Raw genomic sequence first — 25,319 nt, 5'->3', positions numbered from 1 at the left:
GGAAATAGTATAGGTGTCCTTTAAGTATTTCGGTCATAGAATTCTGTAAAACATTGCCTTGACATTTACTTCTCTGTCAACGACCATATGTCTTCTCTTTTACAGACGTCTAAACGGACCGGCACATGATATGAGGCTTATAAACTCTGCAGCCGTATCATGAAGCAAATATTCTTTCAGAGACCTTTTGGATCAATAAGCTTTGCAGATTTCCATGTATGCTTCCTATTCTTATTAAGTCTCATGAGGAAAATTTCTTGACAGCAAGTATTTTATGGTTTAGCCTGTTGTATTTTATTTCTCTGCACCATAGCCCTCCTTTGTTATCAATATGGAAAAAATATCAATAAGCAATAAAGCACTTGGTAACTTGTTACTTTATCACCATGAACAAAAGCATCCATTTTTACTTGTGCCCATTTATACTGTCCCGCTGCAGTGAACTCAATAGATCATCAAGTCTTTATAAATCCATAACTTAAAATAGATGTAATAGCCTTAATAACGCTCGCTTTAATGTCATTTTTTGAGAACAGCTGAGCCCAGGTGTTTAAGGAAATCACTGTGACTTTTTAAGAGAATGTGCTGTTTAAAGCTATGACCTGGTTTCTTTCTTTCTTTCTTCTTCATTTTTAAAAAAATCTACATTTGGAAGAAGAAATAGTATTAAACAAATGTGCAAATATGCAAAATGTAAAAAGTACTAAGTCCATGATCAGCTATGTTAGTAACAGCAAACCTTTGGCACTGTCTAATCATTTTTTGTCACTTATGAATACTGACAGTTATGGGCAGTGTGGTGTTGCAGCTGTTGGCAGGTAATATAAAACTAGTGTGCTGTATGTTACTTATCAACAGATATTCTCTCTGATTCTTCTTCTAAAGATATGAAGTAAGACACACCTGTGACCCTGTTTGCAAGGCAGAGGAACTTTTTCTTGGAAAAAGAAAATCTAATGACTATGTTTTATTTGAATCTTTGAGATTTTCACAGTTTGTATTGACCATCTTCCAGTGTCAAATACATTAAAGTTAAACGTGAAAGCATTCACACTTTGTTTGATGCATATCATTCATAATTTTAGTGGTTAACATTAATACAGTTGTGATATTTATAGTGTGCGGGCATTTCTGCTCAACTGGACACCCATGTATCATTGTAGGATTGGAGAGTGGAGTCCCTCGACAGAGAGAGAATGGGCAATGACTCAAAGAGATAAAGATTTACGACAGGTAAATGCACCATGACTCCTCCACTGTGGCGTATCGGCCCTGGAGGTCAATGACCAGACCTTGTGGGACGAAATGTGAGTCTCACATTTGTCCAGCTTAACTCCCATGAAAAATGAAGGAGGTGACCTTAAGTATCACCTGGGACCAGACAGTTGATGGAGAATTGCCTTCAGATGAGCACAGGGGTGCTTTACACAAGAGCAGCAGGACGGAAATGTCAGAAAGTTTCATTAGAGACTGTATAACTATATGATTGTGCAGATAAAATTACTTTTAGCTGTTGAGTAATTGCAAGATAAGCCTGGGTGGAACCACAAATCTTTAACTTTATTACTCCAACTACAACAAAGTAAGATGCAAATAAATCAAAGGAAAAAATAAACTTTAGTCAGTTACTTTTCTGATAAACTCTACTGACACTGCATTTACTTTAAGAACAGACATTTCTCCAACTTGTTCATCAGCTAAAGCAGTCCACAAAATTGTTCTTAAAACAGGTCAGTGATGAAGCAACGTCAGACTACGTGTCAGAAAGAAAGGTATTCATTCTGTTATAGTATCTTTTTATGAAACAGTTTAAAAAAAAAGAAATATTTAATTACATGTAAAAAGAAGATGCATTTAACATCCCCACTTTTAGAAATGTGAAATAGCAAAGGTTAAACACAGAATAAACTCAAATTACCAAAAATAGAAGTAGTTAATCTTCAAAAAATGGGTATATTATTATAGTTTTGTAGGTGCATTTACACTACTAACAATAGTTCACAAGATTTATATGTAACTAAACAAATGTTTTTAGGCTCATGTGCACACAAAATGTTTTACCTGAACATGTTTTCTGAAGCAAAAACTATCACAAAAATGAACAATATTTGCCACTGAATTCCATCAAACAAGCACTGCTAACTTAATCTTAATGCTTGGTCCTCATATTGTTGTGAATTTGTATTCAAGTATACCTGTGTAAAACACTTCCATCATGCAGCTCAGCTGCCTACAGGGATATGTGACAGGTACTACTGTTTCTTCTAACTCACTGGATTTGTTGCTCCACAGTGGCGTTAAGTGTGACACCTTGTGTCATTTCTGGGGTACTACACAACCATTTTTGGCTTTGTTCTGCAACAGTTAATGCTGAATTTGATCTCTTACAATCTACAGTAGAGGTTTACAAATGTCATCATATAAGGGTTTAGAACTGTAATTAATATTTCAAAAGGAAAAAACAATGCTCAGTGATAGTATGAAGCCCACTTACCGTCATATGATGAATAGTACAACTTATCAGCTGTGGGCTGTTAACAATACTTTTAGTTGCAGTTTCTACCTGTTTCCAGTAAACAGGTCATAAAGGAGAGAACTGATAAAGGTAGATACATAGATGGTAAAAACAGATAGTCAATGAGGCAGTAAGGACTGCCATTGACAGAATGAAAATAGTTTACGCTGATCATAACTCTTTCCTGTAAATCTTTGACTGTATTTCATAGAGTCACACACAGTGACAAATCATTGATACTGTGAAACAGAAGTACAATTTCAGGGACAGTCTGAGGTGAAGTCACAATGGCTCAGTCATTAAATGGCATCCCTCATGGAATAAATGATTACATAACTATTAAGGAAATATTGTGATAAAATCAGATGGCTTGTCAATAAAAGCTGATGATGTAGAGAAAATGTAGAAATATTCTGGGATTTCAAATAATTATAAACCAACTTATCAGTTTGGCTTATAAACTATGAAAGTGAAACTAGCCCACTAAATTTGGTAATTTCGGATTTTTTTTTTTTTTTTTTTTTTTTTAAATATCCTAAGTTCCTATATTTTAAATGTCAGAAGAAGCTGTTTGTGACTTAAAGGTAACAATAAACTGGATTGCCTTTCAGTTTCGAGTTATTGTTTAAAATATTAAATATTCCGACACATTTTGGAGAAAACAATCAATTTAAGACGGGAAATGTATAAAAATGATAAACACGAATAAAAAGTCATGTGAAGTTTTGCTGTCATTACCAGTGAAGCTGCCTTTAAATGAATCTTTATGTGGCCTCGTTTTCCAACCCGGGATCCAAACTCATCATACTGTCCATGAACTACTCAGAAGACTGGAAGAAAAAGTTCTTGGCTCAGTTAAATTTATTTTTTGTATGAATTTGGGTGGCTTATGGTCAGAAAAATGAACTCAGACTGTAACATGGTTTAATAAGAAAATCTGACTTTGAGACAACTCAAACAAAACTTAAAATGACTTTGAAAGACTAATATCACGTTAACAGACGCCGCTTCATCTTAATGCGCCTTTAAGATAGACAGACAGCAAAGTTTTCATTTCCTGTAAAGCGTGGTCAACTTCCGATAAGGCACAGCTGAGGTGAAACCGTAAACAAGTGCAGCGCCGGCTTTCGTGAGCACGAAGTCTCGGCAGAAAATTTCCACAGCACGCGCCACCTTTGTTTTCGTAGATGACGGCATCTGAAAACAGGTGAGGAAGTAGAGGCTACGTGTCCGGACATGGGTGGAGTCTGCACGCGCAGGTAGTCGCATGGTGGAGAGTCCCTTAATGAGAATTTTATTTCCCCCGAGTTAGCTTGGAGCTTATCACTTCTAACTAAAAGAAAGAAGAGTTAGACAGAGTTTTGTGGAGAGTTAAGACTTTACGTGGGGTGGAGGTGAGTCTACAGAAATAGTACTTTTAAATTGAACGTTTTGTTCTTGGTTTACCGTATTGGGAACATTACTGTAGCCTCCTTTTTTATTTCTGGTATTTCCTGCTGTAATGTGTATGAAATAGCGCAGTAAAAACACATAACTCTTACAAATAGACTGTTTTTATTTATTCATTTATTTAATTGACATTGTAAATAAAATAACAGCTTGCTTGTTGTTTCAGGTAATTATGGTTAGTTGCTGAAAATTCATCCACACATGTTTAATTGTTTTCTGTAGCTTCAGAAATGTAAATATTTGCTGATTTTACAGTTCTTTTTCTCAAGGATTTGGACTCATACTGAGACAAAAAAAAAGCATGCTTACTATATTAGCTTGAGAGCTACGTTTTAGGCACAACTAATAACTATTCATATCAATCTCTGGTCACTTTATGGATAAATTGTGTGAGTGTTGGGTCCAGAATTGTGACAAATCTTTCTCTAAAACCTAAACAGACCAGAATATTGTGCTGCTTGCGTTTGAATGACGCTATAAAAGATAAAGATATTTTGTTAATGATCACATGACACAATGGAGCATGCTCATTTTTAAACCTTAAACATTATGCAAACCAAAATGTTAGAAATGTTGGTTGAAAAGTCTGAAATATGTTGCAGCTTCTCCCAAATGATTTCATTTCAAATGATTTCTGATGTGAAGTGGCTCAAGATGATTTATGTAAACAAAACAATGTAAAGCTGATAGTCTCTGGACTGTGATGTTTTGTTTTATGCAGGCCTCATCATGGAAACGCAAACAGAAAAACAAAAGCCTGGTAACAGCCAGCTGATCTCTGTGCCTCACAAGGACACAATCCGTCTTCTGGAGGTGTATGTCAAGCGCAGCCTCAGCCTAAATGATGGTGCAGTGGGGGAAACGCGGAAAACAAGGAAACAAAAGTGGGTGACCCTTCCAAAAAGGCAAAGGCGGTCCTCCAGCGATCCTTCTCTTCACTTGGCTGGGGCTTCAGATCCCAGCGATATTGGTACCCTTTCTGTAGGGTCTGTAGTTGACCCGATGATAAATCAACCAAAGAGAATTTCTGAAGAATCACAAAAACCAACCAAAAAGTCAAAAAAGAAGAAGAAACCTTCATTTTGGAAAGGTTTGTTTGGCATCTTCTCTCGCAAAAGTAATGAGGACAGGGAGGAAGAGCAAGACTGTCCAGCAGACGTGGTGGACACCTCTCATGCTGCGGCCCCCGTCCAACCCGCAACTCCGGTCACCTTGCAAAAGAAGCCCATGAGCAGAAAATCCATCAAGAGAAGGCTCTCAAAAAGACGACTGTCTTTTAGACAAAACAAACTTGGCAAAGATCTCAACCCTGCTGACATCACTGGTGTAGAAGGCATGTATGAAAAAATAAAAAAAACTATTTAGTGTAACATTTCTATATTTGTAGGACATTGTTGCAGATCTTGATTAACATGAAGCAAACTTGTGTTTTGCAGCTGTGATCAGTGTGGAACCAACATACTCTTACTATGAGAAAGTGTCAGAGGAACTGGAAAAAATTGTGCATGAGGTCAAAGTGAAAGAGGAAGCTCCAATTCTTTCAGATGGTAAGAAGCACTCATTATATTTAGCATGCAGCCTTTAGAGATAACTGCAGCAAACTGTCTGAAGAAAGAAACACTATTACCTGCTTTGCCTAATACAAAAGCAGAAGTTATATAAACTTAATGCACGTTACAGTCAAATGTGGGAGTGATATGCAGTCCTAACAGTGAAAACATGTTTTTTTTTTTTAAGACAATCTTGAACTGCTCAGTTTTTTAATAATATCATCTGTTTCTTGCCTGGTCTCAGAGGAGGTCATCAACAGGATCATTGCTCTGACAAAGATGGAGGGTGACGCCATAGACGACAAGGTTAGTATGCAGTGATGAAAATCTAGATGACATTCAGTGATTTGATAACATTTGCAGGGTGAGACAGTGAGATTAAGATCATCCTTGTGTGTTCTTATGAGAGACACAAGAAAATTCCAAGAAAAAGCTCCCAAATTAACCATAGATGTACAGATAAAAAGATAGTAATTGAAAATTTCATGTCTTGACTTGGTGTTAAAGAGACACACTTCAACAGCTTTTAGCAACTTTTTCCTAAATCACCCTTTTTTTGATTCTGCACATAAGATGTAACTTGTCGAAATTACAGTAAATGCAGCAGGAGAAAAAGCAGAAGAGGTTTTCAAAGTGAAGTGCAGAGTCATAAAGGCTGCTATGAAAACTGCTGCATGTCATTTGACCATAGTAGTTTTTTTGTCTGTTGAAACTGTATCTCATAAAACATTCCCAGGGCAGAACTGCTACTCATTACCCTATCAAATGAGAGACTATCAGGTCTTTAATAAATGACAATCTAGATAATCTAGCAAAATTGTTAAATATCTCTTCTTTTCTTTTTTTTTTTTATAAACCTTTCAACTACATTGATGATTTTAAAGCAAAAAATTGTGAATTCGGATTTCTTTTACAATAAAAATGCATGTGAATATGCATATAACATGCAGTGCTCATTGACTTCCGCCATCCCTCTGTATCTCTTCCAGATGAAAGATAATCCTACACTAAACAACTTCTTCCAGAAGATGTCTTACTCTTCCTTCCAGAAATTGGCAGATGCATATCTGGAGAAAGAAGCAACACCAACCCACACTCCTCTCACTGTTCTACCTACTGCACCTGAGCTGGTCAAACTGGCTTTCACCCTGGACTTCACAGCCAGGATCGCCGGACTCTCCAAGCAGAATGTAGGCCACATTACAGGTCTTGGGAACCGATATCTGCAGGATCGATTTGAGTATAAACAGGTAAGAATCACAGAAAAGAGGCAACACAGAAGAAATAAATAAATAATGGGAGCAGACACTTGTTTCTACAGACGCAAATACAGTTTTGCCCTTTGGTGACATTATGTGAACCTAAATCTTCCCTTTGAAGAATATGGAGATTGCAAATAGTTGTGATATATTTATCTAAATTACCCCCAATGTCCCTTTTGAAGGACTGAGACCACTACTCCTCAATCTCCTAAATAAGACAGGACTTACATGAAGGCAGGAACTGCGTTTGGGCCTAAAGATGTTGGAATACCAATATGTGCTAGATTAGTTTTTTGCCTCATATAGTCTTTATCTGTGAGAACACAACAGTACAACATGCAGACAGTCAGAAGAAAACTGACGGGGCACAGGAGTAATTTAACATAATTTGTTGTCTTTTCCAGGCATGTACAGATCATCCATGGTCGGATAGTGATGACTGAGAGGCTGCCGCTTAAAAGCAAAACTGAAACGGAAATCTTTACAACAGAATGTGTTGCATCCCCTTCCTCTTTCAATGGAAGGGGCCACCTGGCACGGAGAGACTGCTTGTACCCAAAACATTTCAACATTGAGTCCATTTTAATCTTTTGTGATTGAGAAATTTGTTTCAACCAGATTTTTACAACAAAAAACTTTATATTTTACGTGGATTTCCCATTTTAGATGAAAGCTGGAGATATTGGTAGCACACAACAAACATAGTGTTGCACTACAAAAGCACTATCTGCAACACAAATGTGGTTTCCCCTGCAACACTACAAACATGATGCTCTTATTTTTTTTTGTAACTATTTTTACTAATTCAAGCTGTGCAATAACTTTCCATTTTATATAAGCTAGACAACTTTAAGCACTTTTTTATGTTTGTCATCTCTAGCTTAACAAACTGTGATTGTTAATATTTGTCGTCATGAATGCAGGCATTCATACAAACGTCTCAAATAAAAGATATGGAATTCCAATAGACAGATTTGTGTGTTTGTCATTATAAAACTTATTTGCATTTGTATTATTTCTGCTTTCCTGCTCCTTCGCTGACCTTTAGTTATATAATAAATGAAACAAGACAAGTGTAAGACGTTTTGAAAGGGGCTGCGTTCTGACTGGAATATAATAAATGGCTTGAAGGGAGATCTAACAGCAAGCCAATGTTGAACATGTGGAGGACAGGCAGCAACCTGAACTTAGGAAAAGGTAATCGAGTCATTTGTTTTTCAGTAGCAGTTATTATATTGGGCTCCAAAGCTCGAGAGCAGTGTTTTGATCTGGTATCAGCAGGCTCACAGAGGTTGATAAATGCAGGTGCCTGTCAGTCCATCTGGAAAAAGCACATAGTGGTAAGTATTGTTTCTCAGGCTCTGGAGGCTTTCATCTTTTCTAGTCACTGCTTTTAAAACCTAATATGGCTTCCACAGTAATAGAGGAATACATTTTTTGTAATGAATTTCAAGAAGAGGATCCTTTATTTCTGAAACTCAGGATACACAGATGCCAGTCAGCACATGTTTTAGAAGCATAGAAATGTGGATCTTACTTCTGCTCTGCTGAGACAGCAGCCCAGAGCATTAGGGTGTGTTCATAAAGCATTCCTGGCAATGAAATGAACATACCATTATTAAAAACTACCAATACCACGTCTACTTGATCAGATCAGAAAGATTTTACAGTGATAGCCATGGAGTTTGTGTGTGTATATATAACATACAGAAAAGTATCAAAGTATACAAGTTTTTTGGTGTGATGACAGAAAAAATAATAATTCAAGATACTTCAAATCACGTACAAAGTTAAAAATTGTCAACACCCAACAGCATCCAAAAGTTTTTTCAGTTAAGAGAGAGTATATTTGGCCTGAGAGGAACATATGTTTAAAAAACCTGCTGTGAGGACAAATACCAAATTCCATTGTATTTCAGCTGCAGTGAAGAAATAAAAACATGTCAGTTAATAGGAAAATTTGAACAAATGATAAAAGATAAGATACTTAAAAGTTATGAGGCAAATATGGATTGAAATTAATGTATATTGTATATTATGATTTATTGTGTGTATTACCACTATTTATTGTTTAAGTTTTTTTTTGTAATGTAACATAATGTCCATTAATTATCAGAGATCCTGTATAACATTAGGACATTATTTATGAGGGGGTTTTGGACCAGATAAGTGTTCAACTTCTTCCAAGACCCTTTTCTGACTTAAGAAGCTTGTTTTGTTTGTTGTAATGATTATTTTTGTCTTAAAGTTTGTTTTTTTAGTTCAAAATAAATTCATCTAAAAAATAAATAAATAAATAAAATAAACTGGAAATCTCACATAAAACATGTAATAAACTATCAAGGAGCATTGCAGTACTGTGTAAAGCAAAACACATTCTGAACCACAGATAACTCCATATTTTTCACTGGTTTTACCATATCTAAATTACTGTGCAGAGGTTTGGTACAGTACATATAAATGTTCACTGTAATCATTATCATTATGAACTGCAAATAAGAGCCACATGGATCATTCATAAAGCCAGTTTTTAGAAAAACACACTAATTCACCATTTTCTAAAAATCAAAATGACTAAACTTTAGTGATCTGCTTCACTTTCTAATGGTACCGGTAATGTACTGAGTAATAAACAACTAACTTTCTGGAAATATTCAAAACTTTTTTATTTCATTTTTTTTATTTTTTTTAGCAGAGAAGGGGATTATAATTTGAGATAGCGCTTCCATTTCAAATTTGGTACATTTTGTACAATATTAAAATCTTTCTGTCTTTTAATATGTGGAGCAAGAGTATGGAACAGATGGTATGTGGAGCTCAACCAATGTCCAAGCACAACCAAGTTAAAAAAATCCGTAGAAAAACATGGTTTTCAAGACATCCACAGAGGAAATAAGGTCATTTCACAGTATATATGCTTATACATTATTCACTTATGTCTTTGTTTCTTATTCGTATGCTTATTTTCTATTGTATCATTCCTTATGGGAATGAATATTTTGGTTTATTACAGGCTGTATATAAGGGTTAAGGCTGAGTAATGTAATACTTTTTAATTTCTTTCTATCAAAATATTTATCCTTTTTTACATAATTCCACAAGTCTAAATAAAAAATTCAAATCAATTGAATGATGAAAGATCAATTTATAGACCACAAGTTATGAGATAGCATAAAGTCTGTCATTTGCATGATAGGAGATCGCAGTGATTGCACTCGGCTGAATAATGAGAAGACGTAACAGAAATAACAAGACTCATGAGGATTTCTGTGCATCCAGTGCTATAAAACACATGTACGTATATACTGCTGAGACACCAGAGGCAACTGCAGATCAGGACAACTGCTTTATGAGCAAGGAACATAGCATACATAACCATTCTCTGGATTCACAGCGGTGCAGCATAAACCACAGAAATGTGTTGTTGAAACTTGAGACAAAATCTTACACACTCGGAACATAAATTCTGCTGGTAAGGCGACATGACAGGAGGCAGGTAATGGAAAATGAGCTTTTATTTAACTGGGCTCACATGTTCTGTGACCAAATTAGCTGCCATACAAGCAAAGCTAAACAAAAAGAGAAACTTGGAAAGGTTGTACTAACATGCCAGTAATGACTCATGCTTCACACGAAGGAGCACAATCTTGGCTCCGGGCAGTGAAGACAAGTAATTAATATCATTAGTGACTGCTCTGCTGCGTCAATGGCGCCATCCTTGTAAAATACCAGTGCTGCTTTATAAAACTATATCACTGACTTTATCAACTTGTTTTGCAATACATTTTAACTGAGACATAATATTTTGTGGACACGGAAATCTGTTCTAATTCTTTAATGAGGAGCTTTTGCCTTCCACCTACTCATCTCTTCAGTTGTTGAACCTGTTTCACAGCAACCTTACATTACATACCAGTTTTTTGGATTGTAAATTAGCAACAACTTCCAACTCATCAAGACGGGACATTTGGAAAATACTGTTTCCTGATAGAAACATCAGTAGTCAGTTACAAAAAACCAGCCAACACCAACACCAACGAACTGTGGTTTGACTTCCATCTGTGACTGCTTGTCTTTTCAACACTGCCATTCTGTGGTCTTATCTATGTGACTAACAAACTGACCACATGCAGGTTCTGGATTGCCCAATGATGTCTGGCCACCCAGTCTTCACTATTTTTAGAAGGAAAAACAAAATTTCATCATGAAGACCTACACTTTTTCTTCCTGAAACACCTGACTGCTAGTACTTCTTGAACAATTTACCTAGTATCGTGAAATCATGATTAAGTGGTATTTTAAGCAAATCAATGGACAAGACAACAATTTGTGTAAACCTTTTACATTTTTATTGCTTTTTAAACAGAGAGAAGAAAGATTAATCAAAGAGCCCAAAGCCCATATCTTCGTCTGACTCTTCGGATTCCTCCTTCTTCTCTTCTTTTTTCTCTTCCGCTGGAAATGACAGTAAAGGTTGAGGAGAAGTCAACAAAAATACTTAGCTGGAGTGAAATCCAGTTACAGTTTTATTCAAGCACAAATAAAAAAAAACTTCAAACTAATAAGAATGCAGTAAAGTGTCACTGATCCTAGATAGATCTTAAATCTACTTAAAGGCTTTTTTTTTTTTTTTTAAGTTATACAAAACAAACAGCCGATATGTACATACCAACAACAGGTGCAGCCCCAGCTGCAGCAGCCCCAGCAGCAGCTGAAGGTGCTGCTACAGCACCACCTGCTGGTACAGAGGCCAACTTGGAGAGGCCTATAAAAGGAAGAAATACTCATCTTCAGAGAACTTCAGCACACAGCACGTTCAAAATTCCCCAGCCACGTTCACTAAAGGGTCATTACCTGAGTTCATGACTTCATTGATGTCTTTCCCATTCAGCTCACTGATAACCTGTTGGGAGAACACAATTCAATTATAGGGTACTGTTAATGTCTCGATATTTTTTTCCAAACACTGCAACAAACCATTACTATAGTTTTAACCTTATTCAAGCGTTCATCATCAGCCTCAATTCCCACACTGCCCAAGATGTCCTTGATGTCCTTTGCGGAGGGGCTGGTGTTTCCACCGAGCACAGCGAGGAGGTAAGCGGCCACGTAACGCATTCTGGAGTGAAAACAAGACATGTAAACCATCTGGACACAGAGTTATCAAATGTAGTGAAATGTTATTTAAAAAAAAAACGTAGAAAAACATATCAACTCAAATGTATAATGTATTATTACCTGCCATACCTATCAGTTATTCTCTCAGCCTTTTAAAATAGTTACGTCTACAATTATCTGAAATGGGCTTGTCATATTATTCTATTCTACAGTCATTTAGCAGAAGCTTTTCTGCTAAACGACATGGAGTACTCAGTATTACAATAATTTGACCTGAAATAAGTTTTTAAATCCATCTTCTCATGAAAAAAAAACAAAAAACAAAACTCTTAATGAAGCTATCAAACACAATGGACAGCTGTAATATTCTTCTTGACCTATGCAACGTGTTTAATTAATGAATAGAGTGAGAATTTCCTTCCATGGTCACACAAAGAATTAATAAGCCATATATCTAATCAAATTATTAATGAATAACTCCATCTACAAAATATAATGCAATCATATTTTTTCAATTTAGATTGCCACATAAAAACTTGCAAAATAATCAACACATGTATATCAGAAAATAAACTAGCCTAACAAACTAGGGCATAATCTCCTTTATAATAAATATTTCATTATAATTGTATATAAAAGTTGTATACTGGTGACCCTTTTCCCGCCTGCGTCTCCAACAGTTCCGATAATCACCACAGGGAGGCGTCACACAGTGTGGTTATTAATAATCGCATCAAGAAAAGCAACGTCGGTTACCTTGAAGCTTAAATCCAGTAAGATTTAGGCATTATTTACATTTTCTTCCGTGTATGCTAAACGTTTTAGCATTAAGGACATTTCACACGGAGCGTTTAAACACGCCAAGAGGAGCCATGTTTTGATGCTAACTCGGCAGAAACTAGCTTGAGTTCATTCAATTTAATTTCATAAATCACATTAAACTCGAGTAATCACCGTGTGAGGCTTTTTTTAAACTACAAATACAGCCTAAAGTAAGGTGGCCTGATGCGGGGATCCAACCACGTTATTTATAGCGCACGTTTCACTGCTAGCAGAGGCAGCATGGCGCCATCATTTCAGACTGCATAGGATTTACACAAAGCAACGTTATTGGTAACTGCGTTATTCCAGTTTGAACCACAGCATGAACATACTAACGCACGATCTAACCCACAAAATGTTGTTTTAAATGAGTACATTTCAACTTACTTTTAAGTCTAAACAGACACGAAACGTCGGACACGCTAGAAAAACCGGAAGAGGAAAGGACGCGTCACCGGAAGTTCTATGAATCAAGCCGTTGACGAAAAAGATTTAAAAAAAAAAAAAAATATATATATATATATATATATATATATATATATATATATATATATATATATATATTATTATTATTATTATTATTATTATTATTATTATTATTATATTTGCCAAGGAGGTGTCGAAGGTTATGTTTTTACCAGTGTTAGCTGTCGGTTAGCAATTTAAAAGAAAAAAACGACAGATTTTCATAATGTATTAAACTCTGTACAAGTCTGCTATTGTATCAGATTTATGTAATAAAGCCTAACAGGATATCACTGTAACAATGCGCAATTTTTTCTCCTGTATTTTTTTCTTTTTTTCTTTTTAACAATTTCAGGTAATAAACACTCCATATTTGTTTTGACACACACATTAAAGCAGTGAAGGTTTATTTCCTACAGTAACTTGAAAGACCCCCCCACCCCCCCACTGGCTTCCTCAGCCTTAGCATTTACTATGATATTTATGTGAAGCGGCATTGGGATGGTATCATTGAGACAGTTAGTTTCCAACAACTTTTATTTCTATTAATTTACATTCCAAAACAATTCAGTAATTATTGTTTGATCATTTACTAACCATTTGTATGACCAAACATTGTAGAAAACAAAACAAAAAGTGACAATACAGTCAGTCAACATATTTTACTATGCTACAACTCAGCCAGCTCCTCCTGTTTCTCCTGTGTGAAGAGCCAGTCAAAGAGAAACACCACCAAGTCTGACACAAACTCTGCTATCTTCTTCATGTTTGACACATACCACATCTTATAGCAACATTCAGCCACCAAAACCATTAAAAAGAGGAACAGAAATCCAAGGAAGATGCGGTCAATGTAATAGTTTGCCTTTTCTCTGAAGGTCCACTGCTGCCATGGTTGGGCATGACGAGCTTCAACATGTTTGCTGAAGTGCAGCAAGGATTGGTGTTCATCATCCAGGTCTTCCTGTGGAGCCTCTGGGTCTTGACTTTCTTCTGTCCCATCTGTGTCAGCCATTTTATTGAAATTTATGGCTGAAAGTTTAAATTTCCCTCTGAAGCCAGAGAGCATAAACAAGACATTAGTTTTGTTTTTTGAAGTGCAGCAGAGATGGCTGTTGTAGAAAGGCAAAGAAATATTTGTCTTAAGATCAAAAGCAAAAGCCTTACCTTAAAAAAGATTTGATTTTTCGATGGTATCAAGCCAAGAAACACATATTTCCTCAGCAAACTTGGACCATGCTTCAGCTCCTTTAGCATTTGTTAGGCCATAGAACGCAGACATGGAGTGTGTAGGCAGTAGATTCCGAATTAGTTGTGTGGTATCTACCTACCTCACTAATAAGGGCTGAGGATTAAACCTCACTCAGCAGATTCAAATCCCTCAGTAAGGATGAAGGTGACAGATGGTAATATTCGTATTAATGTGTCGGTGATTGAGAGACAGTAGCAGAGAAGAAGAGGGGGAGGTCTTGTATTTTTGCAAGTCAGAAAAAAGCATATATCTAAATACAGTAAAACTCTTAAGTACAGAAGGTGGAAAAACTTTTTAAAGAAAAATCTTTCAAAGAAACACACAAAAACCTAATTTGACATTTTGTAGTTTATCAAATACTGCGGCTGAAACCCAGTAGAAGTCATACAGATAACAAAGCAGACCTGATGCAGAAGTTTTAGCTATAGACTAGGAATAAATCACTTTAGCATAATGCCCTGTTGGTAATTTACTCAAATGCCTTGGAGCCTTTCACCTCTCTGCCACAGCTTTTAAAATATATTACTTTAACAAGCTGACTTAGCTGAACATATCCTTGCATCCTGTGATAAAGACTTGGTTTGAGTGGCTTTGCTCTTGCTAGAGTTTAATTTAAAGTAGTGACTTTACTGTTTGCTGTCCAAGCAGAGCCTTTTCATTTCTCTGTATGAGTGGCTTCTGTTTAACACACAGCCAACTTTCTATCGATCTCGCCCCAGTAAATCTTTCCATCTTGACCGCACTACCTTGATATATGCGACTCTTCAACCACAGAGTGATCATTCTAAAATGAAATCCTTACTCTAAATCTAATTTAATTTTCAGTCAGTCCACCACCCTGATTCAGTTTAAAATATCTCAACAAGTGTGTGCCAGATTGCCGTTGCATTTGCAAAGATGTGGTGGACAAGGCCTAAAGCATTACTCATGATAAACACTGGTGATTTGTTTTTTTGTCCTAGCACTGTCAGCAAGTCCACATTTAATTTTGCTCAACATGTTTGTCAGACCCCATGTTTGCTGGCATGGCTGTAGCTCAGGTGGAAGTGCAAACCAACTGGAAGGTCAGCGAATTGATGCCAGGCCGACTTCCCCACATGGCTAAGTGTCCTGGGCCAAAACACGGATCCATACATATTGCCAATCGGTATATAAGTGTGTGTATGAATGGGTTACTATGACATGTAGTGTGAAACATTTTGTGTGGTCAGCATGACTGGAAAGGCACTATGTAAGTACAAGACCAGTGGTCGATAAATTCTGGGAAAACATCTATGACCACACTATAAAAAGTGGTTATTTCCTTAGCGTGCAAAACACACACATTTAATTTTGCTGTCAATGAGTATTTTCACTTCATATGAGGGTGGAAAGTCATCATGTTATAGTTGTCTGAGGTTGCTGTGTTCAACCTACAGAGGATAAATAAACTTTATTCGCAAGAAAGTTCTTGTTTTCAAGTTGGGACCTAATAATAAACATACACACTTTTAAGATACATTGCCATGTAGTCGGCTTATTCAGAAGAAAACAACTTCAAATTTAAACAAGCAGATTTTTTTTTTTTTTCAGTTTTAGAACACTATAAACATTCTAAAATTGAGATTGTTTTCCAAGTTAATTTTGTTGTTGTTGGTTTTTTTTTTTTTACAGAAATGCCTGTAATATTTCATTGCATATATACCACCAAATATCAAGCCCTGTTAGTACAGTAATTAAAATGACAAATTTTTTAAGCAAAATATTGACATAATGTAAATTTTAAGTCCATCAACTCATTCTTTGAGATTTGTGTTTTAAATACTGTTCAAAGGTCATTATATGAACCTTTCTGATGATCAAATCTTGTGCCAGCTGTTAAGAAAAGCATTTAAATCCAACATTAAAACAATAGTAAACAATTGAAAACAATGGTGCAAACTGATAGGAGTTTGTTTTATTCGGACTGCGAGAGACTGTGAAATGTATCTGAATGATAAACTAATGCTTCCTCTCACTCATGAAGTGCACTGCTGTGTCCTTTAATGAGTCAATCTCCTGTGTTGTTGTAATCCGATGATTGTTGTTGATGCACTCCCACTGGCAGCAGTGTAAAAACAGGAGTGGTGTAGTCCTTGTTACAAGTTTACATTCCCTTTCTCGGTTATACCGGGAACGCTGGTGGTGCATGGGGTAGGCTCTGTGGGCTTACACAAAATGTAACGGCGAGTGATTTGGATCAGTGTGAGACGGAAGCGTTTTATCCTGAATGCATAAACCACAGGGTTCAGGGCTGAGTTTACATGGGACATGACTATCCCTACATACATGGCATGCTTGGGTATGTGACACTGTGGGCAAAAGAAGGTGATACAGTTCATGATGTGTATTGGCAGCCAGCACAAAAGAAAAAGGAAGACCACTAAAGCCAATGATTTGGCCAGCTTTAGCTCTTTCCGGTAATACCTGTCTCCATCGCAGGTGGCTTCAGCCCGGCGGTTAAGCTGCTGCCGGATCAGTCGAAAGATCTCCACATACAGAATGATCATTATGGTCAGTGGGACCACCACCCAGCCAAAGAAATTAAAATAAACCATATAGTCCATACTCATAACTTTGGTGAACTCGCAGACTATTTCACTGGAGCTGACATTTTTGAGAGCAGCACGGTTATTCCAGCCAGTCATTGGAACCAATCCACTGAGAAAGGAGAGGATCCAGCAGAGACAAACTGCCACATAAGCCCTCCTCTGGGTCACTATGATGCTGTACCTGGGAATCACAATTGGAAAAGAAATATTACTTTTTCTAATCACCTAAATGCACACACTTACCACTTTAATGGCAATACTTTGAACAAATGCCAGTTTCAGAAGCATTTTTGTCAAGAGTCAGTTTTTGTCATCAGCATTCAGCAGCTAAACAAACACTAGCAAGAGCATGTGCCAGCTCCATTTATAAACCTTACCCTGGTCAGTAATTTAGACTGACAGGGGCGTTTTAATTTGCCTAAAAGGTTTTTTTTGCCAGATCCACTGATTTACATGAAGCCAGAGAGTGATATATTAACAACTGTATGTACAACATTCACATAAAAACCTTTTTTTCATCGCCGGCTCCAATGCTAAAGAAATAAATTCAGTTCTTTAAAGGTAAGTGCTTAAAAAGGGTACAGTTATATTATTAGTACAGTCACCATGATTATATATTGCTTGTTTTATTATAAGTATGTTAAAGGGTTTTACTATTTAGATAAAAAAAAAAAAAAAGCTCAGTTCAGACAATAATATCGATAAGCAGAGTCACTTAACTTCTGTATAAGTTCATATTTAATGCTTTAAATTTAAAGCAAATTTCAGCAACGGATAGTTTATATTGACAAAACTGCAGCAAACTGGAGCAGGTACTCACATTACTTTTTATTGGTATCTTTTTTAAAATATTTACTCATTTTCTTATGAAATCACATGACTCTTAGTATATGTACACATTTCACAACTTTTAAAGGTGCCAGTGAAAGTCTTGGTTAAACAAATCTCCATAACTTTCATGCAGTTTGTATTTAAATTGAAAAAAATCTCAAATAACACTTTTTAACTGAAAGTACTGCTGCCTTTTATAACAGCGGTTTGGCTCACCTGGTGGGAATCTTAACTCGCAGATATCTGTCGATGGCTATGGCCTGCAGGGAAAGGATGGAGCTTTGAGTGATGATCAGCAGCAGGCAGGAGAGGAGGAGGCAGGTGTAGAACTTAGTTTTAAATTCCAAAGTGATCACAATAGCCAGAGGGATGACTAAAACTCCCACAGCGATGTCAGCCACAGCTAGAGAAACGATGAAGCTGAAGGTGGTGTTGCGAAGAGCCCGGTTCAGACACACCACCAGTACCACCAGCACATTCCCCAGGACAGAGGCCAGGGCTATAGCTGTCTCAATGGAGATGTACACCATGTCCACACGCGCCAGTGGCTTGATACCTGGAGAGGTCATTTTTCCTTTCTTGACACACAGAACTTATCTTCACTCAGACTGTAAAAAAAACAAAAACCGGTTGTTGATTATTGTTCTCCTCACTTCAGCTTTTCATTCAGCAAAAACATCTTCCAGTAATCAAGTTGCCCTGTTGTGAGAAAAATCAATGTTCATGAAGACATGCTGAATTATAAATCCTTTATGTAAAGCTCAGGCTCTGTGGAGCACTTTAAACCAGTGCATAACTACTCCCAAGCTCTCTCACTTATTCACTCACTGGTCTGTATATGGAAGCCATAACATCAGGGGGTGGGACTTTGCCTTGTGCAGCACTCTGCAGCAATAGTTTTTCTTGCAAGTATGTGTGTGTGCCCGTGTGTGTGTGTGTGTGTGTGTGTGTGTAGTTCTTCGGAGGAAATGTGCTGTAATAACTGGCAGGATGTATTTAAGCTGCGACAACAGATATACATCGGAACTGATCTGAACCTTTGATAAGTCTATTACCATCAAAATAAGTAGAATCAAATTCTGATGATGCAGTTTTTAGCTGAACATTTAGATTATCTCTTATTTGTATTATATAAAAAATTCCCCGTTCAAGACATATACTCTGTTTTATAAGTACAGAGGGAGCGATTCCTTATTGAACAGACATCTTGATTGTTAACATTCACTTAATGCTCAAATAATTTTTCAACTCAATGAAAGAATTTTATCTGCAGAAATGAGTTCCATTGCTTAAACAACTTTATCTATTGCTCTGGCCAACAATAAAAAGACTTTGGCAGCAAATTTCACTGAGCAAGCAATCACGAGATTGTCTTTAGTTGCTTAAGCCAGCAAATTGAATGTCTGCTTGTTAATATATTCACTTGGATCAGTTCACTTTGAAGAAAGCGATGACTCTGGATTTTGTTTTGGGACATTGCATACGATCACAGATTTTGGTGTTTACATTAAAACACCAGTGAATGAATCAGTTATATTGGGTTTCTGTCATCACTGTAGCTGTTCACATGAATTCACATTTCTGAAGATGCAATAATCACAAAGCTCAAAGAAGGAAAACAAACATGCAGCTCTTCTGTATGCATTTAGCATTTTGCACTCAGGACTGCTGGATGTTGATTGTTTGTTCATTGATTTTCCTGTGGTTTTCATCAATCTGGCAATGTACAACTCATTTTTTACATTGCAGTGAGGTTTCTTATTAATAATAGATTTGACATTATTGGTTCTTTGGACCCAATATTCAACAGTTTTCAGATGTTCAGTGTTTAACCCCAAAATGTTATATTAAAAAAAAGCATCTTGCTGGCTATGATGGTTTGAACAGCAACGTTTTTTTATGTGTTTGTGAGCTATAATTCATTAGTTCATGCTTCAAACCACTCGGGGAAAAAAAGGCGAAAAGTGCACTGCAGTCAGTTATAACTGCAAACTTATATGAACAGTAAATTCAACAAGTCATTGCAATAATTTGTTATAATAACAGGTAGCTATTATAAGTTAAGGATGTCTACAGAAATATTAAAACCAGACAAATACCTCCATTATTTGAAACCGTTAAGTGAAAATGCCATCTGTAATAATCTGCCATTATAATGTCTTCCACCATTATATTTGCAAGACACAACATAATTATCAAGAAACAGATGTAGGGAATTTCATTATGGTCTTGCAAGCATCCGCTCGCACATGGATAATAAGGACTACATGCTTGAGAGCTTCTCTTTCTAGTTTCAATTTAACTAAAAGAAATTTCTCATCACCTTCACTAACCTCCAGTTTAATCCTAAATTTGATTGCACTTTGAAATTAGCCGCTGCTCTGCAGTCCCAGTTTGTGTCTATGTTGATCTGAACCTCAGCAGTTTATTCAATGGGAAATTAGTGCTGAAATTAATCAAGTTAACGTAGAATTGAAAAATAGACCTTTGTGAAATTGAATATGAAGACATATTCTCCTCACAGCAGCAGTGCATATGGGAGTCCTCACAGTTTGAGGAAGTTTGTTGCTCATTTGTTTGTTTGGTTTCTTTCTGTTTTCATTGCCATCTGATTATTATCTCTGTCATGCTTTCAAATAATGCAAAAAAGTGACCAATCTTATCAAACTAATTACATATCTCCAGACAACTGCATCATTTGTGCTTAAATATGTCTATTGCAAATTTAAGTAACATATTATTACAGCAGGTCAGTGTTTGTCACATTAGTGCTTGAATGAAAATGTAGCCCTCATAATTAGTTTAATAAATGTCATCAAGTAAACCTAAAGTCTTTCATCTTGGCTTATACGAGTATATTTAGAGGTCAAAGGATTCTAAATAAATATTTTGGATCTATCCTAGCCCTGCAATGGACTGCCAATCTGTCCATGGTGTACCCTGCCTCTCACCTGAAGGCTGCTGGGATAGGTTCCAGCAACCCCGTGACCCTTAATTGGATTAAGCAGTTTAAGAAAATGAATGAATGAGTGGATCTCTCCTGATAAATTTTCATATTAGCTTGAAGAGTGTTCACATGGGGTTGGTAAGCAGGGGGGCCTTTTGGAGTTATTCTCAAGTGTGTGACCCTGTGGCTTGGTGGAGGTCTGCACTCTCTGAGTACCTCACTATCTTGTCATTTCTAGATAAGATTCTTGCACACACAGATAGAAAAGGACCAACACAAGTGACAGACTACAACAGATAAGATCAGAGTCACAGCTGTGGTTGTTCTGAAAGAAATTTGTTTCTAGCCTGCCAGGAACTTTGAAAATCTTTGCAATAAAACTTGTCATTTTATTCTTTGCAATTTGAAAAGAAAAGGACCCGTAAGGCAGCTCTTGTCATTTGTAAAGTCTCGTATAAGCATAGAAAACCTAATGTGTGCAGTGATATTTTTGTTGTAGTTTACTAACTAAAATATGTCTATACAAATATGTCTACAGTATATCTATACCTCCAGTGTATCAATCTTAACAATGATCATAACATTTACATAAAGGTTTTCATGTGAGCTACTCAGGATTATTAGTATTAATTCACTTTTGTGTTGGTTTGTCTGTCTGCCTATCTGTTATCAACATAACTCAAATAGTCATGGATTAATTCTGATTAAATTTTTAGGAAATCTCTGAAATGGAATAAGGAGCAGGTGATGAGATTTTGGAGGTGATCCAGATCACTGTGTGGACCCAAGAATTTGTTAAAATCCTTCTTTACGATCACAGGACATGGGACAAGCATCTAGGAATTTTGTCCTCCGGGTCTTTGCCTGGAAAAAAACACAAGGTTTCTGAAGTGTAAATCTGCCAAAAATTTATGTCGTCATTGGCTGACATAAACATAGTTTCTGATAGAAAATGAGATTGTTAAAATTCAAAAGCCCAGAAAGATTCGATAACTGGCTGGCGGCTATCAGTTGTGTCAGTGATGATGGTACATCATGCACTCCTTCCAAATATTCAGCAAGTTGTTCAGATATTTTTGTGATGGGACGAGTAAAGCATTTATTCATTCATTCATTATTTGAACCACTGAAACTGATCCCAGCAGCCTTCGGGCAAGAGGCGGGATATAGCCTGGACAGGTTGCCAGTCCATCGTAGGGCGAGTACATAATTTATTATGACAATAATCTTTAAAACCTGTGGTTGGTGTTTTTCAAGATGGAAGAAGTTCCATGAACTGACTGGTTAGAGTAATAATAACAAACGTCTCTTGGTGGTTTTTTGAGTTTTGGCAGTGTTTCCTATTCGCAGCCCCTTTGCAATGTGACAGTGAAAAACCAAGTGTATTTGTTCGGCCCTACCACCACTAGCTTCACCTTATATCTTTTCTAGCTTTAAAACTGAGAATATCAAGCAAGGAAGAAGGTTTATTTATCATCAATGAACCAACGTCCACTGTCCCAGTACAAAGAAATTTGTCTTTCAGTACAAACCTGACCACAGTGGTTAGACACAAACATGCAAGTCATACATACAAAACATACAAGATCAGGCAGACACAGCACACCTATTATACATAATTGTATGAGATTATGGATAATTTTCTGTCAATAACAAATTGGGAAAATTGAAAACTATGAGAACAACCTTCAAACTTTAACGCCATCGCTGGTTTGATATGGAGTTTTTTCTCAGGCAACCTCTTCATGGTCACTTGACAGCCGGGTTGTCATGCTGGTTTTTGGCAGCCCATGGTGAGATGGGCATAATTTTGCCATTAGAGCTTCTAACTAAAAACACTAATGCACATAATCATTGGCAAGAAAATAGGAGAAGAATTACAGTGGCTTGACAGAGTGCTTTGAGTTGATGTTGCAAGAGCTGCACCCAAAGCTGAAAAAAAGGGTAAGGACTTCCTCAAAGGTTTCAGAAGAGAGAGATGAATGATAAATTTCACAGCACAACACAAAGTCAGACTTACACTCTCTCACCCAACGCTTCATCGCTGACACTCACATCATTCTGACAGGTAGCATTATGGATGTCGATAAAATCATTTACACAGTGATGGAAGTACTCATTGGAATCAGCTGCTGCCTTGGTAACTTGCTGGTTATGTTGGCACTGTGGACCAGTAAAAGCATCCAAAAACCCACCTTCTGCCTCATTGCCTCTCTGGCTGTGGCTGACTTCTTGGTTGGATGCGTGGCCATACCGATGGCGGTGGTGGTAGATGGACAAGTGACGACTTCCTTCCATGCTTGTCTCTTCATCTGCTGTGTGGTCATCCTACTGACCCTTGTTTCAGTCCTCAGTCTGTTGGCCATTGCTGTGGACCGTTATCTTCGAGTCCATATCCCTCTGAGGTAAAACTTTTTCAGGTTGTTAATGTTGCAGATGTCAGTGATAAATAGTTCATATGTTACATCAGACCAAAATGTTGTTTTAATGTTCAGTTTAATAGTGATTTTACTTATTTATTATATTTATTCTTTGAATTTTTTTATTTTTTTATTTAATATGATCAGTAATCATTATTCCTCTTTATAGGTACAGGAGGACTGTATCGCAGAGACACACTTACCTTGTGGTCGCAGCATGTTGGATTGTTGCAATACCACTGAGCTTTGTACCCATGTTTGGATGGTACAATAAAGGAAAGCTCTTCCAAAATCCCAACAATGCCTGCCAGTTTATAGATGTGATTCCAATGCCCTATTTGGTTTACTTCAATTTTTTCTTGTGTACCTTAACCCCTCTGTTGGTGATGACTGTATTGTACAGCTGTGTCTTCTATAACATTCATAGAAACCTTCGTGAAAAACCAGGCAATGGTGCCCAAAAGCAGTCACAAAACTACTTACAAAAAGAGAAAGAGCTTGCCAAATCTTTGTCTTTGGTCTTGGCTCTATTTGCCCTGTCGTGGCTGCCTCTCCATATAATGAACTGCATCCAATACATAAAGAATAAGTATAAGCATGGACATAATGTACCAGACACAGCGTTCTACACTGGCATTGTGCTTTCTCATGCTAACTCAGCTGTCAACCCAGTTGTGTACGCATACAAAATACCAAAAATCAGAACAGCATATGTGAAGATCTGGAGACGGTTTATTTCATGTTCAGAAGAAAATCAAGTTTCTCAGACAAGTCAGATATCAGACCACAATCCCAGCAGTGACAGTATTACCAATGATAACCAAGACCAATTTCCAAGGTGATTTGTTTGATTTTTTCAGGTTATTTTTAATTGACAGCTTTTTGATGTTGTGTAAATATGTTTAGACTTTTGAATCCAAAGACAATATTTTCATTAACTCATATGATACTCAGTGGGTATGTGCAGATAGAGAAAACAAATGCTGCTCTGAGCCCTGAATGATTTCTGTTTGTACATCCTGTTGGTATGTCTGTCTTTGTTGCAAAAACTTGTGTTGCAGAGAGAAATAACAACTTCTAACTGACTTATAATAGAAAGCTTTTGTTTTCATGCAAAGTTTCATATCACTGTTTTGCTGTGTTTCAGTTCAAGTTTCAGTTCTGCCTGGTTTGTGAGAAAGTGCTGAAACGACAGGAAGGGAATCCACAAGCACCGCTCACCAATTCTTAAATCCTGTTCAGTGCTGACCCAAGAATCAAATTTAGCAACTAAGATGTAAAACTGCCAATGACAACATATACATTAAAAATCAGCGCATACAATTTTTTTTCTGAGAATTACACTCATTAACTGTAAAGTATATTATTTCTACTCTACACATTTTAAGTCTGCAATGATGATCTTGTTTTTTTTTTTTTTTTTTTTTTTTTTTAAGGGGAGTGGTGTGTGTTTGTGTGTGTCTGTGTGTGGGGGTGTGGGGCATGTAGCTGAGAACAGGCACAAATTTCACAATGGTGCACTGTAACAGTACCACAAAGTGCAACCTTGCAAATGACCACAGTATTGAGTTACCAGTTACAGGCATTTTCAACAAACATTGCACAGTAAATGTTTATTTACTCACAGCTGACTTTAATTAAGGTTGTATGCATTGTACTCCATTTTATAATTTGTTTGGTTTATGAAATAAAATATCCTGCACTGTTAAAATGGCTTGTTTTACTTTTTAGATAAGGAGTATAATAATATAGATATATACTGTACATATATAAAAATTGTGTTATTCAAAACGTTGCACTGCAGAGATGGTGGCCATCTCTCCTTATGGCGCCACAGTATTAATTTATTTACAAAGGATTTTTTTCATTAAACTTTCTCACGTTTGTAAACTTGCTTTATCTTCCAGTCATAGTCTCATCTCACAAGACAGAGATATGAGAAAGGACTATTTTATATAGGACTATTTTTATATATATTATATAAAAATAATATATATATAATATATATATATTATAAGAATAAGAAATAGGAAAGAAAAAAGAGAAAGGACTATTTTCTCCTTGTGTCACACATGTCCTGTTTTCTTTACCTACAATTTTGCAGCATGTAAAACCTAC

General features: G+C 36.6%; 3 protein-coding genes across 3 annotated transcripts; 1 reads left to right on the top strand and 2 right to left on the bottom strand.

Moving 5' to 3' along the window:
• Window positions 1-11,102: 11,102 nt before the first annotated feature.
• On the bottom strand, window positions 11,103-13,177 carry rplp2 (ribosomal protein, large P2). The gene is made up of 5 exons (XM_079241702.1): window positions 13,104-13,177; window positions 11,772-11,895; window positions 11,631-11,679; window positions 11,446-11,541; window positions 11,103-11,231 (listed from the first exon to the last, which is right to left on the bottom strand). The coding sequence occupies exons 2-5, from the start codon at window positions 11,892-11,894 to the stop codon at window positions 11,155-11,157; spliced, it is 345 nt and encodes a 114-aa protein (XP_079097828.1). The 5' UTR covers window position 11,895; window positions 13,104-13,177; the 3' UTR covers window positions 11,103-11,154.
• A 3,373-nt stretch (window positions 13,178-16,550) lies between these two features.
• Window positions 16,551-18,403, bottom strand: LOC306757074 (adenosine receptor A1; the record flags this gene model as incomplete). Its single annotated transcript, XM_079242037.1, has 2 exons — window positions 16,551-17,184; window positions 18,051-18,403. The coding sequence occupies 2 exons, from the start codon at window positions 18,401-18,403 to the stop codon at window positions 16,551-16,553; spliced, it is 987 nt and encodes a 328-aa protein (XP_079098163.1).
• A 4,442-nt stretch (window positions 18,404-22,845) lies between these two features.
• Window positions 22,846-24,043, top strand: LOC306757073 (adenosine receptor A1-like; the record flags this gene model as incomplete). The annotated part of the gene is made up of 2 exons (XM_079242036.1): window positions 22,846-23,186; window positions 23,371-24,043. The coding sequence occupies exons 1-2, from the start codon at window positions 22,858-22,860 to the stop codon at window positions 24,041-24,043; spliced, it is 1,002 nt and encodes a 333-aa protein (XP_079098162.1). The 5' UTR covers window positions 22,846-22,857.
• Window positions 24,044-25,319: the final 1,276 nt, after the last annotated feature.

The sequence above is a fragment of the Telmatherina bonti genome (genome assembly GCF_933228915.1).
Source record: "Telmatherina bonti genome assembly, chromosome: 6".
In the NCBI taxonomy this organism is placed as follows: domain Eukaryota; kingdom Metazoa; phylum Chordata; class Actinopteri; order Atheriniformes; family Telmatherinidae; genus Telmatherina; species Telmatherina bonti.
This window is presented reverse-complemented; position numbering and strand designations above follow the sequence as displayed.